Below are 17,099 nucleotides of genomic sequence, written 5' to 3' on the forward strand. Positions count from 1 at the left end.
GCTGTGCACCTCCAACCCCAAGCACAGGGGGAGGTGGGAGGTGGCGATCGGCAGCTCTATGGTGCCTGTGGACTGCAGGATCTCACTGGGGCTTGTAGTTCTCTTCCTGATTCCGTACAGTGGAGAGGGGAGGGGCCTCTAACCCAGGCAGCAGTCGGCAACAGTGTACAAGCAGAGCAAGTCACAAGTACTCTGAAGAGAGAAACTTGTAGCTGCCCGGGTCAGAGGCCCCTCCCCTCTCCACTGTATACACTCTGAAGAAGAAATACAAGCCCCAGGGAGATTCCGCGAGCACCATAGAGCTGCCGATCGCCGGCTCCCACTCCCTCCACTGCATCCCAAACTGAAAGCCAGAGGTGCAGGGGGGAGATGCTGTGTCTTGGGCCTCCCGCACGGCGGCAGAATGGCTCCGCTGCGGCACTGCCAGTGCCAGCAGCATACCCCTAGATCTGATGAGCATCTCTTAGGAGCTTCTCACGGGTCCCCTACTGGCCGCGGGCCTTCGGTCTGCGTCCGAATGCCCGAATGGTCAGTCCGCCCCTGTTTGAGGCTTATCCTAAAAAGAAAAAAGCTTAAAAAAAATAAAATAAAAAACACACTAGATGACACACTAAAACTAAACCAAAAAATTACAGTGCTTCTAACTTCTCTTCCTCTATACCAGAAGCCCCAAAAAAGGTTTGGATTTATTTGTAACATGTAACATCTATGTTAATATAGTGAACTGAACCCTGGCTTTTAGATATTAAAACAATAATTAGCCTAATTCCCTAAGCCCACAAGAAGAAAGCATAGATCAAACCATGTTTTGGTACAGATCTGACAGTTGACAGATTTTTATAGGGGGAAATTCAGTGGTGTATTTAGGTTTTGTGCTGCCCTAGGCCTAACTAAACTCATGCAGCCCATAATTTAAATATGACCCACCCCTTCCTGTCAAGACTACACCCCTTCCTTTTTAACACCCGCCCTTTCATCTTCATGGGAAGAGGACAGAGGGACGCCGTGGGAAGAGGACAGAGGGACGCCGTGGGAAGAGGACAGAGGGACACCGTGGGAAGGGGACAGAGGGATGTCGTGGGAAGAGGAAAGAGGGATACTGTGGGAAGAGGACAGAGGGACGCCATTGGGAGGGGACAGAGGGATGCCATGGGAAGAGGGAAGAGGACAGAGGGATGCTTTGGGATCAGGACAGAGGGACACCGTGGGGAGAGGATAGAGGGACGCTGTGGGATCAGGACAGAGGGACGCTGTAGGAAGAGGACAGAGGGATGCCATGGGGAGGGGACAGAGGGATGCCATGGGAAGAGGACAGAGGGACGCTATGGGATCAGGACAGAGGGACACCGTGGGGAGAGGATAGAGGGACGCCATGGGATCAGGACCTCAAATGAAACACTGCTGATCTGTAGCTGGGCTGCCTAAAAGGGCAGTAGCCCTTAAGGCTGTGGAATTCTCCTCCTTCGGTGGGAAAAAGACGCCTCTGCTCCATGACTCAGAGTATTTACTCTCCCTCCTAGCCAGCATCTGGGCACTTCCCCCTCACATATTGGCTAGGACTGAATAAATGTGTTGATCTGACTCTCCCAATCCACTAATTTCCAGAACCATCCAGAAAACAGAGGGAAGCAGTCGATTCTACAACCGGTGAGACACAGAACAGACTAAATGCTAGAGCTAGAGCAATACCTGCGCTGCTTCACCTCCTTTTCCCAAGAAGATTGGGCCTCACTTCTGCCATTGGCAGAATTTGCATTTAATAACTCTGCCCATACCGCCACCAACCAATCTCCCTTCTTTTCCAACTATGGGTTTCATCCCTCCTTTTTGCCAACATTGATTCCGGACTCTCCTTTGCCAGCAGTTCAGGACAGATTGAATTTCCTTGCTACCAATAACCAATCTACCAATTACTAAAGTAATTACAAGCAGCTCCACTGCTTACAGGAGAGCCATAACTAAATTTACCTACACTAGCACCTAACTAGGAGGGTGCTACAGCTTTAAAATGTTGTTTTGAGTTATGGACTTTTCTGGTAACATGAATTTATTCAAAAATGTATTACTCCCCTTCAGGTAGGATTTATATTATGAATTATCTGTCACAACTGATTTGATTGACAACAACAAGATTGTATGTTTTGAATTATCCACCATTGATAAATAAGATAGTAAGGGATTTGGAGATGTGGGTTGATCTTCCACTATCCTTGTTTGTTAGAGGCCACCTTATCAAAATGGTGATTTTAGGCCATCTTCTATAACAGCCCTCAAATTTTCCACTCGCCTACTCGCATTTTGCAAGTGGAAAATTGTTTCTGGCGAGGAGCTGGGCTGCCAGGGAGTGGGGGGCGAGTACCGCTGGCATGTGGGGTTGAACAGGGGACGTTCCACCATCAATCGCCCCGGGGGAAGAGAGCACGGATCACAGAGCGATAGCCCGCTGTTACAGTTTACATTGCAATTGCCTCCGTTCGTGATCACACACAGCCCCGCCCTCCTGACCCCGCGCCTGTGATAGACATAGCGCCAGTACAATTCTGGGACATGTTCTGTCTATCACAGTGTCTATCACAGGCACGGGGCTGTGTGTAATCACGAGCGGGGCCAATTGCAATGTAAACTGTAACAGCAGGCTATGGCTCTTTGATCCGGCGGCTTTCCTCTTCCCCGTGATGATCTTCTGCACAGTGAGCTGAGACTGCAATGGTGGCACAGGTGAGGTGAGGCTGCAATGGTGGCACAGGCGAGGTGAGGCTGCAATGGTGGCACAGGTGAGGTGAGGCTGCAATGGTGGCACAGGTGAGGTGAGGCTGCAACGGTGGGCACAGTGAGCTGAGATTGCAACAGTGGGCGCAGTGAGCTGAGACTGCAATGGTGGGCACAGTGAGTTGAGGCTGCAATGGTGGGCACATTGAGCTGAGACTGCAATGGTGGGCACAGTGAGCTGAGACTGCAATGGTGGGCACAGTGAACTGAGGCTGCAATAGTGGGCACAGTAAGCTGAGACTGCAATGGTGTGCACAGTGAGCTGAGACTGCAATGGTGGCACAGGTGAGCTGAGGCTGCAATGGTGGTTACAGTGAGCTGAGGCTGCAATGGTGGTTACAGTGAGCTGAGACTGCAAAGGTGGGCACAGTGAGCTGAGCCTGCAATGGTGGGCACAGTGAGCTGAGCCTGCAATGGTGGGCACAGGTGAGGTGAGGCGAGGCTGCAATGGCGGGCACAGTGAGCTGAGGCTGCAATGGTGGGCACAGTGAGCTGAGGCTGCAATGGTGGGCACAGGTGATGTGAGATGAGGCAAGGCTGCAATGGTGGGCACAGTGAGCTGAAGCTGCAATAGTGGGCACAGTGAGCTGAGGCTGCAATGGTGGGCACAGGTGAGGTGAGGCTGCAATGGTGGGCACAGGTGAGGCTGCAATGATGGGCACAGGTGAGCTGAGGCTGCAATGGTGGGCACAGGTGAGGTGAGGGGAGGCTGCAATTGTGGGTACAGGTGAGCTGAGGCTGCAATGGTGGGCACAGGTAAGGCTGCAATGGTGAGCACAGGTGAGCTGAGGCTGCAATGGTGGGCACTGATAAAGTTGTTGTTAACATTTATTTTTGTAACTTAATTCTGCATAGAACATTTAAGTGTAATTTCAGGAGATCATTAATGAGGGCGTGTATAGGGGCGGAATTAGGGGCGGTGCATGGTAGGGATTAGGTGGGGCAACTGGTGGCGAGTAACCCTTAAGGCCTGGCTACTAGCTCAGGACTTGAAATTTTGAGCTCTGTTCTATAACCTTTACAAACACTACCAATGTGGGTCTAGCTTGGCCTAGATTAAATATTTAAAGTTGAAGTAAACCTGGAATTCTACTTTAAGCATTGTCATACAACTAAAAAAGTACAAGGTCTAATATAAACTGTAGAGAGAATAATAAAAAAAAAGGGGTTTTGATTTTCATCAACAAATTAGCTTGTCTCCAGTTAGGTGCATTTTTGAAGGGTCTCGTAACTACTGTAGTTCCCAGAATTACGTGCAGGATTCGAAACAGAATATTGGGAGCTAAAGTTTGAAAATAAGGATCCGCAAGGATAGAGAGGGTCAAAAAGGGGGAGGGGTATGCCTATATATCAAGAATAATGTGAATGTGAGAGATGACATCACTGAGGGAGCTAGAGAGGAGGTGGAATCCTTATGGGTAGAGCTCCAAAGGGATGAAGCTAAGGGGAAAATAATACTGGGAGTATGCTATAGGCCCCCTAACCTGAGGGAGGAAGTGGAGACGGATCTCCTATCACAAACTGGATTAGCAGCAAGGATAGGAAGTGTTATCATAATGGGGGATTTTAATTATCCAGACATAGACTGGGCGGAGGGAACCGCGCATTCATTTAAGGCTCGCCAGTTCCTTAATGTCTTGCAGGACAGTTTTATGGGTCAGATGGTAGACGCACCAACTAGAAATAAAAAATTACTGGATCTACTGATTACCAACAATACAGACCTGATCACGGATGTGGAAATACGGGGCAATTTAGGTAACAGCGATCACAGGTCAATTAGTTTCAGTATAAATCACACAAATAGGAAACATAAAGGGAATACAAAGACACTGAATTTCAAAAGAGCCAACTTCCCTAAACTACAAACCTTGCTAAAAGGCATAACTTGGGATAAAATATTAGGAACAAAGAATACGGAGGAGAGATGGGTTTGCTTTAAGAGCATATTAAAGTGGAGTTCCACCCAAAAGTGGAACTTCCGCTCATCGGATTCCTCCCCCCCTCCGGTGTCACAGTTGGCACCTTTCAGAGGGAAGGGGGGTGCAGATACCTGTCTAAGACAGGTATCTGCACCCACTTCTGGGAATAGACTCCCATGGGAGTCACGCCCCCTCCCGCACTCCCCTGCTGTCTCCTGGGAAAGACACAGGTCCCAGGAGATAGCGGGGACCATTGAGAAAGCGCAGCGCTACTCGCGCATGCCCAGTAGGGAATCGGGAAGTGAAGCTGCAACGCTTCACTTCCTGATTCCCTCACCGAGAATGGCGGCGGCAGCACCCGAGTATCGAGGGACGGTTCGGTCTCGGGTGCCGACATCGCTGGACCCCGGGACAGGTGAGTGACCTTATTTTAAAAGTCAGCAGCTGCAGTATTTGCAGCTGCTGACATCTAAAAAAAATTTTTTTGCGGGACCCCCGCTTTAAATAAGGGCATTAGCCAATGTATCCCATTGGGTAATAAATTTAAAAGAGCGAACAAAAGTCCTGGATGGCTTAACTCCAATGTAAAAATGCATATAAAAGCAAAGGAGAAGGCCTTAAAAAAATACAAGGTTGAGGGATCATCCTCAGCATTCAGACTTTATAAAGAATGCAACAGAAAATGTAAGGGTGCAATTAGGACAGCTAAGATAGAATATGAAAGACACATAGCGGAAGAGAGCAAAAAAAATCCCAAGAAATTCTTTAAGTATGTAAACAGTAAAAAAGGGAGGACAGACCATATTGGCCCCAAAAAAAAGGAAGGACATCTGGTTACAAAGGATGGGGAGATGGCGAAGGTATTGAATTTATTCTTCTTCTCAGTCTTCACGAGTGAATCGGGGGGCTTCAGTAACCAAAACTGCAGTGTTTATCCTCATGACACATCACAGGAAGCACCTCCATGGTTAACAGAGGACAGAATTAAAATTAGACTTGAGAAACTTAACATTAATAAATCACCGGGACCAGATGGCTTGCATCCGAGGGTACTTAGGGAACTCAGTCAAGTGATTGCCAGACCGTTGTTCCTAATCTTTACAGATAGTCTACTGACTGGAATGGTACCAGCTGATTGGAAAAAAGCCAATGTAGCACCAATATTTAAAAAGGGCCCAAAATACATCCCTGGGAATTACAGACCAGTTAGCCTAACATCAATAGTATGTAAACTCTTGGAGGGGATGATAAGGGACTATATACAAGATTTTAGTGATAAGAACGGTATCATTAGCCGTAATCAGCATGGATTCACGAAGAATCGTTCTTGCCAAACCAATCTATTAACCTTCTATGAGGAGGTGAGTTGCCATCTAGATAAAGGAAGGCCCGTAGACGTGGTGTATCTGGATTTTGCAAAAGCATTTGACACAGTTCCCCATAAACGTTTACTGTACAAGATAAGGTCCTTTTGCATGGCCCATAGGGTAAGTACATGGATTGAAAACTGGCTACAAGGGCGAGTTCAGAGGGTGGTAATAAATGGGGAGTACTCAGAATGGTCAGGGGTGGGTAGTGGAGTTCCCAAGGGTTCTGTGCTGGGACCAATTCTTTTTAATTTGTTCATAAACAATCTGGAGGATGGAATAAACAGTTCAATCTCTGTATTTGCAGACGATGCTAAGCTAAGCAGGGCAATAACTTCTCCGCAGGATGTGGAAACCTTGCAAAAAGACCTGAACAAATTATAGGGGTGGGTGACTACATGGCAAATGAGGTTCAATGTAGAAAAATGTAAAATAATGCATTTGGGTGGCAAAAATATGAATGCAATCTATACACTGGGGGGAGAACCTCTGGGGGAATCTAGGATGGAAAAGGACCTGGGGGTCCTAGTAGATGATAGGCTCAGCAATGGCATGCAATGCCAAGCTGCTGCTAACAAAGCAAACAGAATATTGGCATGCATTAAAAGGGGGATCAACTCCAGAGATAAAACGATAATTCTCCCGCTCTACAAGACTCTGGTCTGGCCACACCTAGAGTATGCTGTCCAGTTCTGGGCACCAGTCCTCAGGAAGGATGTACTGGAAATGGAGCGAGTACAAAGAAGGGCAACAAAGCTAATAAAGGGTCTGGAGGATCTTAGTTATGAGGAAAGGTTGCGAGCACTGAACTTATTCTCTCTGGAGAAGAGACACTTGAGAGGGGATATGATTTCAATTTACAAATACTGTACTGGTGACCCCACAATAGGGATAAAACTTTTTTGCAGAAGAGACTTTAACAAGACACGTGGCCACTCATTAAAATTAGAAGAAAAGAGGTTTAACCTTAAACTACGTAGAGGGTTCTGTACTGTAAGAGCGGCAAGGATGTGGAATTCCCTTCCACATGCGGTGGTCTCAGCGGGGAGCATTGATAGCTTCAAGAAACTATTATATAAGCACCTGAATGACCCCAACATACAGGGATATACAATGCAACACTGACACATAATCACAAACATTGGTTGGACTTGATGGACTTGTGTCTTTTTTCAACCTCACCTACTATATAACTACTGTGTAACTATACTAACTGAAATTCTTGGATTACTGCCAAGCAAAGAGTATCATTATTTCTCATGTGAACAGGCAGAAAAAGAGGAATAAGGTGATTACATGGTTGTGGCATTATCAATATTTGAAACAACTGGCTTTGAATACTTCTCAATAATATTGTATATTTCAACTCTCACATTGTATTTGTTTTCTGATGGAATTTCCCTAATTCTTTTCATGATTAACACAAGGAAACTATCCTCATCCATGTCATTTAACGCATTACCCTGTGAAGATCCTTCAGATACACTTTGAAGGACTTGTTCAGATTCCTTAGTCTTGTTTGCTGCAGCTTGATTTTTTTTCTCTCTGCAATCATCATCATTTTCATAATCCTGTTGCATATCATCCTGCTTACCATCCAGATTGGAAGATGTTCTAACAAAATAAGAAACATCAAAAGATTGTAAGATCATATACAGCTATATTGCTTTTTGGATATGCTAGTAAAAAAATGGGTGGCAGATAAAAAAAAAAAAAAGTAACAGTTGCAGTGGTTAGAGGTCACAGACTATGCTGCTAGGTGGTCAGTTAAAATAAAAATGCTCCTAAATCAGGGGTCAGTGGAGGGAATCTATAAACTACATTCATTCATTAACTAATCACAGTCATGGGTCAGTGGGAACAAGAAATGACGTAGCATCTGCATTGAAAGTTTGTCCCGGTGGTCAGTGGAAGGTCAGTGGAACCGCTGGCCCTGTGAAAGGGGTGGGGGAAAATTATGCTATTTACTTACTGCCTTTGATCCATTCTACATTCCAAAAACATAAGCTGTTCATAGTAACGATACTTGGTATTTTTTGATGGCGTTGAACCACTCGTGCTTTCACTGGTTTGTCTTTTATATTCTCTGCGGAAAGAATCTGCAAAATTTCTCCATTTTTGGCGCAGGCGTATTACTGGGGAAAAAAATTACCAGTTAATTTATGAAAAAAAATAACAATGGCATACAGTGTTAAAATTGCTTAATATGGTCAATTTATGTACTTACCTGTCTCCTCTTTGACTTTGGAATCCAGTTGTTCCCAGTCCTTGACCACCTTACTTGCTACTTCTTCCCATAAATTCTTCTTCAATTCCTTGTTCCTGTTCTCTGGATTATTTCGGTTATATAAAGCAGGCCGGGCCTGAACCTCCTTGAATAACTCTGAAGGATATTTAATAAGTTCTGACAAATCTGGAATTTCTGTATAAAGAATCAATATTTTAGATTATTTATGCAGTAGTAACCCTATGTACTGTATTACTGTCAGTGAATGCAACAACACCCAACATTGATGTTAGTGGTTACAATGAACATTGGTGTCAGTAGGCTGCAGTGATAACCCCCAGCATTGATGTCAGTGTCCCACCATTGGTGTCAGTCATGTCTGGAATAACCACAATTGGTGTCAGTCTCTTTACCCCCGGAAACACACAATGTGAAGATCACATCTGCTTCTGCTGCACTTAGGTTTTTTGGCCATTTCAGCACATCCAGTATCTTGTTTCAGTGGAATGCTGCTTCACCAACTACCAAGAGACCACACACCATGTGCCAGAGGTCCTCCTCAATGGCAGTGCTCTGCTGACCTCAGAAATACACCCCCCTTGCATGCCATGTCATTATGCTGTTACTAGTGCTTTTGTCACTGAGCAGATACTGTATGCTGCTTAATTTTGGTCACTGAACAACACAGCGATAATCTCTCTAAAAATGTTAGGAACTTGTTATGAACTTGTTAGCAAGGGATCACTTTAATAAAATGGGGGGGGGTTAATTGCTGCAAAAAAATAATAAAATGACCCATGTGTCATCAGCCTTGAGAAGTATTTATAGTCAGTTTTATTTTTAGTGTAGGGAAGAGTTATGCTATCTGTGTCCTACTGGGGAAATTCACCCTTTCTATTTGGTGACCATTATCACTCAGACAGAAAGTGCTGAGTAATAAAAAATGTAGTTGTTACCAGAACAAAAGGTAGGAGAAATCTTCTAAACCTGGGTTCACATTGGAGTGATTTGGCATGTGATTGGACATGTCCAATCTCATGGCAACCTGGCGGCAATTGCTGGCAATGGCACCGTCCGAATCAGATTTCCATAAGCAGTTTCTGTACTACTTTGGGGGGGTGCGATTTGTATAGACATCTGTGCAGCAACCCGCACAGATGTTTCTGAAACTGCCTCCGAAGTCACGACTGACATGCGGGAATGAAATTGTGGGAGTTCAGCTGAACTCCCACAATTTACTTCCCGCTGTCAGTGTAAACCTGGAACAAAGGAGACATTGTTCCTGGCGCATCTGTCTAACAGGTGAGAAAAGTGATCTCCATCAACTAGAAGCACCAAACACTCCTTTGGACTAGTATATGACTTTGCAAAAGAGATGTAAAAATGCAGCTTTCTGCAGCTTTGATCTGACCGCTCATGGACCAGCAATCACTGCATATGTGTTCTGACAAACACAGGAGGTCATATGAGATGAAACGAGTGATACATGCAGGGTTACAGATGAATTTAATAAAATCACAATTACCATGTAATACCAATATGTATCTATGTTACCTTGTTTTAGTTGTCCTTGGGCTGATCTGGGTCCTCCCTTTTTTTTTGTATTTTGTTGAACGTGATGTGAAGTTCCTGGAACATGAAACAAATGAGCCTCAAACACATGGCATTAAAAAACAGGATTTTTGAATTAGTAATAAAATCAATCATTATAATTGATTGATATATATAATTAATATGAAGCTACCTTTAGGTGAGTAGACACTTGCAAAAGAGCTGTAGAAAACAGCTGTAGGGACATCCTGCTATATAACCTCTCCTACTCCCAGCTAGCCTCAGTTTTGTAGCAAGCATAAAGGAGATCATATAGAACACAGGGGAGCGATTTGGGTCTGGTACTGTTCTCCAGAAAACCAGTTTTACTGATAAGTCAAAATCCTATTTTCTTAGTCATTGAGAACAATACACAGGCTCTATACTTGTTACAACTGGGACATCCAAAAGCAGTCCAACCGAGGGGTGGGCATTAGAGCTAATAACACTAACAGACCCACAAAAAAAAAAAAACACATCTCAAGAAAATTAAAAGAGCAACTTGTAGCACCTTACTATTGAAGCTGACCTAGTGCCCCCAGTGGAATATTTCCCCTCTGTTTCTGTTCTGGAGACAACCCAACATTTGGGATTATATTTCAGTTTCACTCTTGATGATAACCATTACAAGGGCAAATAGAGAGGGTAAATCTCCCTAATAGGGACACACACAGCAATAAAAACCTGACAGGTGTTCCAATAACCCTCCACTCTATTCAAAACTAAAAAACTTTACTTTTAGTTATTCCTTAACCACTTAAGGACCGCCTCACGCCGATATACGTCGGCAAGGCGGCACGGGCAGGCAAAATCACGTTAATGTACGTGATTTGCCTTCCGCGGGTGGGGGTCCGATTGGACCCCCCCCGGTGCCCGAGGTGGTCCTCTTTTGTCCCCCGGCGATCGGAGGTGAGGGGGAGGCCATCCGTTCGTGGCCCCCCCCCTCGCGATCGCCACCGGACAATCAGAACATTCCTTTGCTGCTGTATGCTAAACAGCAGCAAAGGAAATGATGTCATCTCTCCTCGGCTCGGTATTTTCCGTTCCGGCGCCGAGGAGAGAAGACATCACTGTGAGTAAAAAACAAAAACACACACAGTAGAACATGCCACGCACACAAAACACCCCGATCGCCCCCCGATCACCCCCCAATCACCCCTCCCCCCTCCCTGTCACACTGACAACAAGCAGGTTTTTTTTTTTTCTGATTACTGCATGGTGTCAGTTTGTGATAGTTACTGTGTTAGGGCAGTTATGGTTAGCCCCCTTTAGGTCTAGGGTACCCCCCTAACCCCCCTAATAAAGTTTTAACCCCTTGATCACCCCCTGTCACCAGTGTCGTTAAGCGATCATTTTTCTGATCTCTGTATTAGTGTCGCTGGTGACGCTAGTTAGGGACGTAAATATCTAGGTTCGCCGTCAGCGTTTTATAGCGACAGGGACCCCATATACTACCTAATAAATGTTTTAACCACTTGATTGCCCCCTAGTTAACCCTTTCACCACTGATCACCGTATAACTGTTATGGGTGACGCTGGTTAGTTCGTTTATTTTTTACAGTGTCAGGGCACCCGCCGTTTATTACCGAATAAAGGTTTAGCCTCCTGATCGCCCGGCGGTGATATGCGTCGCCCCAGGCAGCGTCAGATTAGCGCCAGTAGCGCTAACACCCACGCACGCAGCATACGCCTCCCTTAGTGGTATAGTATCTGAACGGATCAATATCTGATCCGATCAGATCTATACTAGCATCCCCAGCAGTTTAGGGTTCCCACAAACGCAGTGTTAGCGGGATCAGCCCAGATACCTGCTAGCACCTGCGTTTTGACCCCTCCGCCCGGCCCAGCCCACCCAAGTGCAGTATCGATCGATCACTGTCACTTACAAAACACTAAACGCATAACTGCAACGTTCGCAGAGTCAGGCCTGATCCCTGCGATCGCTAACAGTTTTTTTGGTAGCGTTTTGGTGAACTGGCAAGCACCAGCCCCAGGCAGCGTCAGGTTAGTGCCAGTACCGCTAACACCCACGCACGCACCGTACACCTCCCTTAGTGGTATAGTATCTGATCGGATCAATATCTGATCCGATCAGATCTATACTGGCGTCCCCAGCAGTTTAGGGTTCCCAAAAACGCAGTGTTAGCGGGATCAGCCCAGATACCTGCTAGCACCTGCGTTTTGCCCCTCCGCCCGGCCCAGCCCAGCCCACCCAAGTGCAGTATCGATCGATCACTGTCACTTACAAAACACTAAACGCATAACTGCAGCATTTGCAGAGTCAGGCCTGATCCCTGCGATCGCTAACAGTTTTTTTTGGTAGAGCTTTGGTGAACTGGCAAGCACCAGCGGCCTAGTACACCCCGGTCGTAGTCAAACCAGCACTGCAGTAACACTTGGTGACGTGGCGAGTCCCATAAGTGCAGTTCAAGCTGGTGAGGTGGCAAGCACAAGTAGTGTCCCGCTGCCACCAAAAAGAAGACAAACACAGGCCCGTCGTGCCCATAATGCCCTTCCTGCTGCATTCGCCAGTCCTAATTGGGAACCCACCACTTCTGCAGCACCCGTAATTCCCCCATTCACATCCCCAACCAAATGCAGTCGGCTGCATGAGAGGCATTTTCTTTATGTCCTCCCGAGTACCCCTACCCAACGAACCCCCCCAAAAAAGATGTCGTGTCTGCAGCAAACGCGGATATAGGCGTGACACCGCTATTATTGTCCCTCCTGTCCTGACAATCCAATAAAAGTTAGTTACAAAAAAGTGTAAAATAAAAAATATATAAAATAAAAAAAATAGTTGTCGTTTTATTGTTCTCTCTCTCTCTATTCTCTCTCTATTGTTCTGCTCTTTTTTATTGTATTCTATTCTGCAATGTTTTATTGTTATTATGTTTTATCATGTTTGTTTTTCAGTTATGCAATTTTTTATACTTTACCATTTACTGTGTTTTATTGTTAACCATTTTTTTGTCTTCAGGTACGCCATTCACAACTTTGAGTGGTTATACCAGAATGATGCCTGCAGGTTTAGGTATCATCTTGGTATCATTCTTTTCAGCCAGCGGTCGGCTTTCATGTAAAAGCAATCCTAGCGGCCAATTAGCCTCTAGACTGCTTTTACAAGCCGTGGGAGGGAATGACCCCCCCCCATCGTCTTCCGTGTTTTTCTCTGGCTCTCCTGTTTCAACAGGGAACCTGAGAATGCAGCTGTAAAGGCTTTTAAAGGCTTTTAAAAACAATTGTAAAGCATGTCATGTTTGGTATCCATGTACTCGGCCTAAGATCATCTTTTTTATTTCATCAAACATTTGGGCAATATAGTGTGTTTTAGTGCATTAAAATTTTAAAAAAGTGTGTTTTTTCCCCAAAAAATGCGTTTGAAAAATCGCTGCACAAATACTGTGTGAAAAAAAAAAAATGAAACACCCACCATTTTAATCTGTAGGGCATTTGCTTTAAAAAAATATATAATGTTTGGGGGTATTTTGCAGACCTCACTTTTTGTCACAAAGTTTTGAAAATTGAAAAAAAAAAAAAAAGTTTTTTCTTGCAAAATACTCACCATGCCTCTCAGCAAATAGCTTGGGGTGTCTACTTTCCAAAATGGGGTCATTTGGGGGGGTTTTGTGCCACCTGGACATTCCATGGCCTCCGAAACTGTGATAGGCAGTGAAGAGTGAAATCAAAAATTTACACCCTTAGAAATCCTGAAGGCGGTGATTGGTTTTCGGGGCCCCGTACGTGGCTAGGCTCCCAAAAAGTCCCACACATGTGGTATCCCCATACTCAGGAGAAGCAGCTAAATGTATTTTGGGGTGCAATTCCATATATGCCCATGGCCTGTGTGAGCAATATATCATTTAGTGACAACTTTGTGCAAAAAACAAAAAAAAAAGTGTCACTTTCCCGCAACTTGTGTCAAAATATAAAATATTCCATGAACTCAATATGCCTCTCAGCAAATAGCTTGGGGTATCTACTTTCCAAAATGGGGTCATTTGGGGGGGGGGGTTGTGCCATCTGGGCATTTTATGGCCTTCAAAACTGTGATAGGTAGTGAGGAGTGAAATCAAAAATTTACGCCCTTAGAAATCCTGAAGGCGGTGTGTGGTTTTCGGGGCCCCGTACGCGGCTAGGCTCCCAAAAAATCCCAGACATGTGGTATCTCCGTACTCAGGAGAAGCAGCTGAATGTATTTTGAGGTGCAATTCCACATAGGCCCATGGCCTGTGTGAGCAATATATCATTTAGTGACAACTTTTTGTAAATATTTTTTTTTTTGTCATTATTCAATCACTTGGGACAAAAAAAATAAATATTCAATGGGTTCAACATGTCTCTCAGCAATTTCCTTGGGGTGTCTACTTTCCAAAATGGGGTCATTTGAGGGGGTTTTGTCCTGCCCTGCCATTTTAGCACCTCAAGAAATGACATAGGCAGTCATAAACTAAAAGCTGTGTAAATTCCAGAAAATGTACCCTAGTTTGTAGACGCTATAACTTTTGCGCAAACCAATAAATATACACTTATTGACATTTTTTTTACCAAAGACATGTGGCCGAATACATTTTGACCTAAATGTATGACTAAAATTGAGTTTATTGGATTTTTTTTTATAACAAAAAGTAGAAAATATCATTTTTTTTCAAAATTTTCGGTCTTTTTCCATTTATAGCGCAAAAAATAAAAACCGCAGAGGTGATTAAATACCATCAAAAGAAAGCTCTATTTGTGGGAAGAAAAGGACGCAAATTTCGTTTGGGTACAGCATTGCATGACCGCGCAATTAGCAGTTAAAGCGACGCAGTGCCAAATTGGAAAAAGACCTCTGGTCCTTAGGCAGCATAATGGTCCGGGGCTGAAGTGGTTAAAAGGAGATCATCCAGGTTCTACAACATGAGCATGTAGCATAGCCAAAACTGAGGCAAGGACCTTGGTGAAGACCCAGGGGGCTGTGAACAGACCAACAGGAAAGGGTGAGAAATTGGTATTGCCGATCCCCTAATGCAAACTGCAGATAGCATCGATGGGGTCGTAATATGGAAATGTGCAAATAAGCATCCAAGATGTCCACTGAGAACAGAAAATCCACTGGAAGAAGGGAGGCAATGACTCCATTGGAAATGACACTGTGAACCCAGGTGTATGAGATTTTCTTGGACCAGAAGGCTTACAGACATCCCCCCACTTTAGGAAATGTGGGTTCCCCATCACTGTGAAGAGGCTTTGGTGCTCGCCTTGACTAGTTTGGAGGACCATGGCTGCTTATAAAAGTGCATTCCCATCTTAGACCTGGCATTGAAGGCCTGAGAGGGATGAAAGGAACCCTCCCTGACTCAGGAGTAGAAAATGTACTGGTAGAAGTGCAAGCATTTTTATTCTGGAGGAGAAGATTACCCATAACCCCTTGTGATCTATTTGATGTACTTATGCAAGGAAGGCCAAAACTGGCATTTGAAGAGACCTTAAAATAACCACTTAAGGCGTTTCTTGCATGGGAGTTCAGCTGGCCAGTATTTAAGCCAGAGATTCCTATGCATGTGGATAAAGGGAAGAACTGTCCCGGTGATTTGACAAAGTGTATCTGCCAGGCCTTTTCACCCAGTAGTGTAAAACCATAGGTGGCAGTTCTCACTGATTGTGAATAGTAGCATCCCTAAGGATGGAGCTAGGATTTCGGGCTATGCACTTAGTCCAGAAAGCACTGGCCATAGAAACAACTGTAGGTTGCATGGCAGGGGCCACTAAGGAAAAGAGAACTTCAAAGCACTTGTCTACAAGCCTTTGAACATGGCATTTTGCTCCACAGGGGCTGTGGGGATCTTACTAAGCATGGAATGGCAGGCTCTACATCCACTTACATAGGAAACGTTCCTTAATAGGACACTGTTGTGTAAAACATTTTGTAGAAGTTAAAACCTTCTCTGAGTGAAGCCAATACCCAGATACAGGACAGGCTACCAGTGAGTGGACTGGGAAGGTCTTGGTTGGTTTAGGTAATTTAAGAGACACCATACTAGATACCCTAGTGTGAGCAGACCTAGGTTGCTCCAACACTAAGCGAAAGCATATAGCATCAATAAAGGAAACTATGGAGTCCTTCAGCTTGGAAAAAATATCTGTAACAGGTTTGTCACAGTGATCTGATTCCACAGAAATAAAGAGATCATCCTCAACTGCCACCTCCTCCTCAGGTAATGCTTCTGACTCTAGGGTGAAATCAAAGACTGATTCAGGAGAATAGGTTAGGGGAGCACAACTGTGTCCTCTACTGTCTATTGCCCCGTACACACGGTCGGACATTGATGGACATTCCGACAACAAAATCCATGGATTTTTTCCGACGGATGTTGGCTCAAACTTGTTTTGCATAACCACGGTTGTACAAAGTTGTCGGAATTTCCGAAAGCCAAGAACGCGGTCACGTACACCACGTACAACGAGACTATAAAAGGACAGTTCAGTACTAAGCGCGCCACCCTTTGAGCTCCTTTTGCTAATCCTGTGTTAGTAAAAGTTTGGTAAGAGACGATTCGTGCTTTTTCAGACTCGTGGTTTTCAGATCGTATGTCTGCTGTTCAGTTTGTTCTTGTGGGCTTGTACCTGGTCTTCAGTGCGTGCAGCGAGTTCCCATTCACTTGTCATTGTGTTCTTGTTCGTTTGTTACTGATTTTCAGGTCGCTCTTCACAGGCCTTGCTGTTCTTCAGTGCGTTCTGTTACTTAGTTCTGAGCAGCCGACCGTTTTCTAGCCATGTTGCGTATACGTACTCATCATAGAGTTCGTGCTGTGCGGGGGCTTTGTGTTGGGGTTCTTACTTTGACACAAGCCCAGTCCATGAACAGGGTGGGGAGGAATTCATGGACCAAGAATTGGTTGCTCCAGCGTGACTAGTTCTGTCACATGCCTTTGCTCCATGAGATCCGTGGAAATAATCCTGATGATTTCAGGAACTTTCTCTGGATGACGGCCCCGTATTTCACCGTTTGTTGGCTTTGCTGACCCCCTATATCAGCAGGCAGGATACCTGCATGAGGCAAGCCATCACTCCGGGGGAGGGGCTAGTCACCACCCTGCAGTACTTGGCGACGGGGAGAAGCCTGCAGGACCTCAAGTTCTCGACAGGCATCTCCCCACAGGCTCTGGGGATCATTATCCCATAGACCTGTTCTGCCATCATCCAGGTCCTGCAGAAGGACAATATTAAAGTAAGATTTGTATC

The 17,099-nt window shown here is 45.0% G+C and overlaps 1 protein-coding gene across 12 annotated transcripts in view; it reads right to left on the bottom strand.

Annotated features, from left to right (window-relative positions):
• The window catches only part of LOC141148375 (uncharacterized), a 96,243-nt gene that overhangs the window by 43,057 nt on the left and 36,087 nt on the right, over positions 1-17,099 (bottom strand). For all 12 annotated transcript variants that reach the window (XM_073635795.1, XM_073635806.1, XM_073635803.1 and 9 more), the window contains 4 exons: positions 9,840-9,914; positions 8,286-8,480; positions 8,031-8,193; positions 7,521-7,672 (listed from right to left, as the gene is read on the bottom strand). In XM_073635795.1, the coding sequence (XP_073491896.1) occupies positions 7,521-7,672; positions 8,031-8,193; positions 8,286-8,480; positions 9,840-9,914 (585 nt within the window). The remainder of the gene's footprint in view (positions 1-7,520; positions 7,673-8,030; positions 8,194-8,285; positions 8,481-9,839; positions 9,915-17,099) is intronic.

The sequence above is a fragment of the Aquarana catesbeiana genome, linkage group LG06 (genome assembly GCF_042186555.1).
Source record: "Aquarana catesbeiana isolate 2022-GZ linkage group LG06, ASM4218655v1, whole genome shotgun sequence".
NCBI classification, from domain to species: domain Eukaryota; kingdom Metazoa; phylum Chordata; class Amphibia; order Anura; family Ranidae; genus Aquarana; species Aquarana catesbeiana.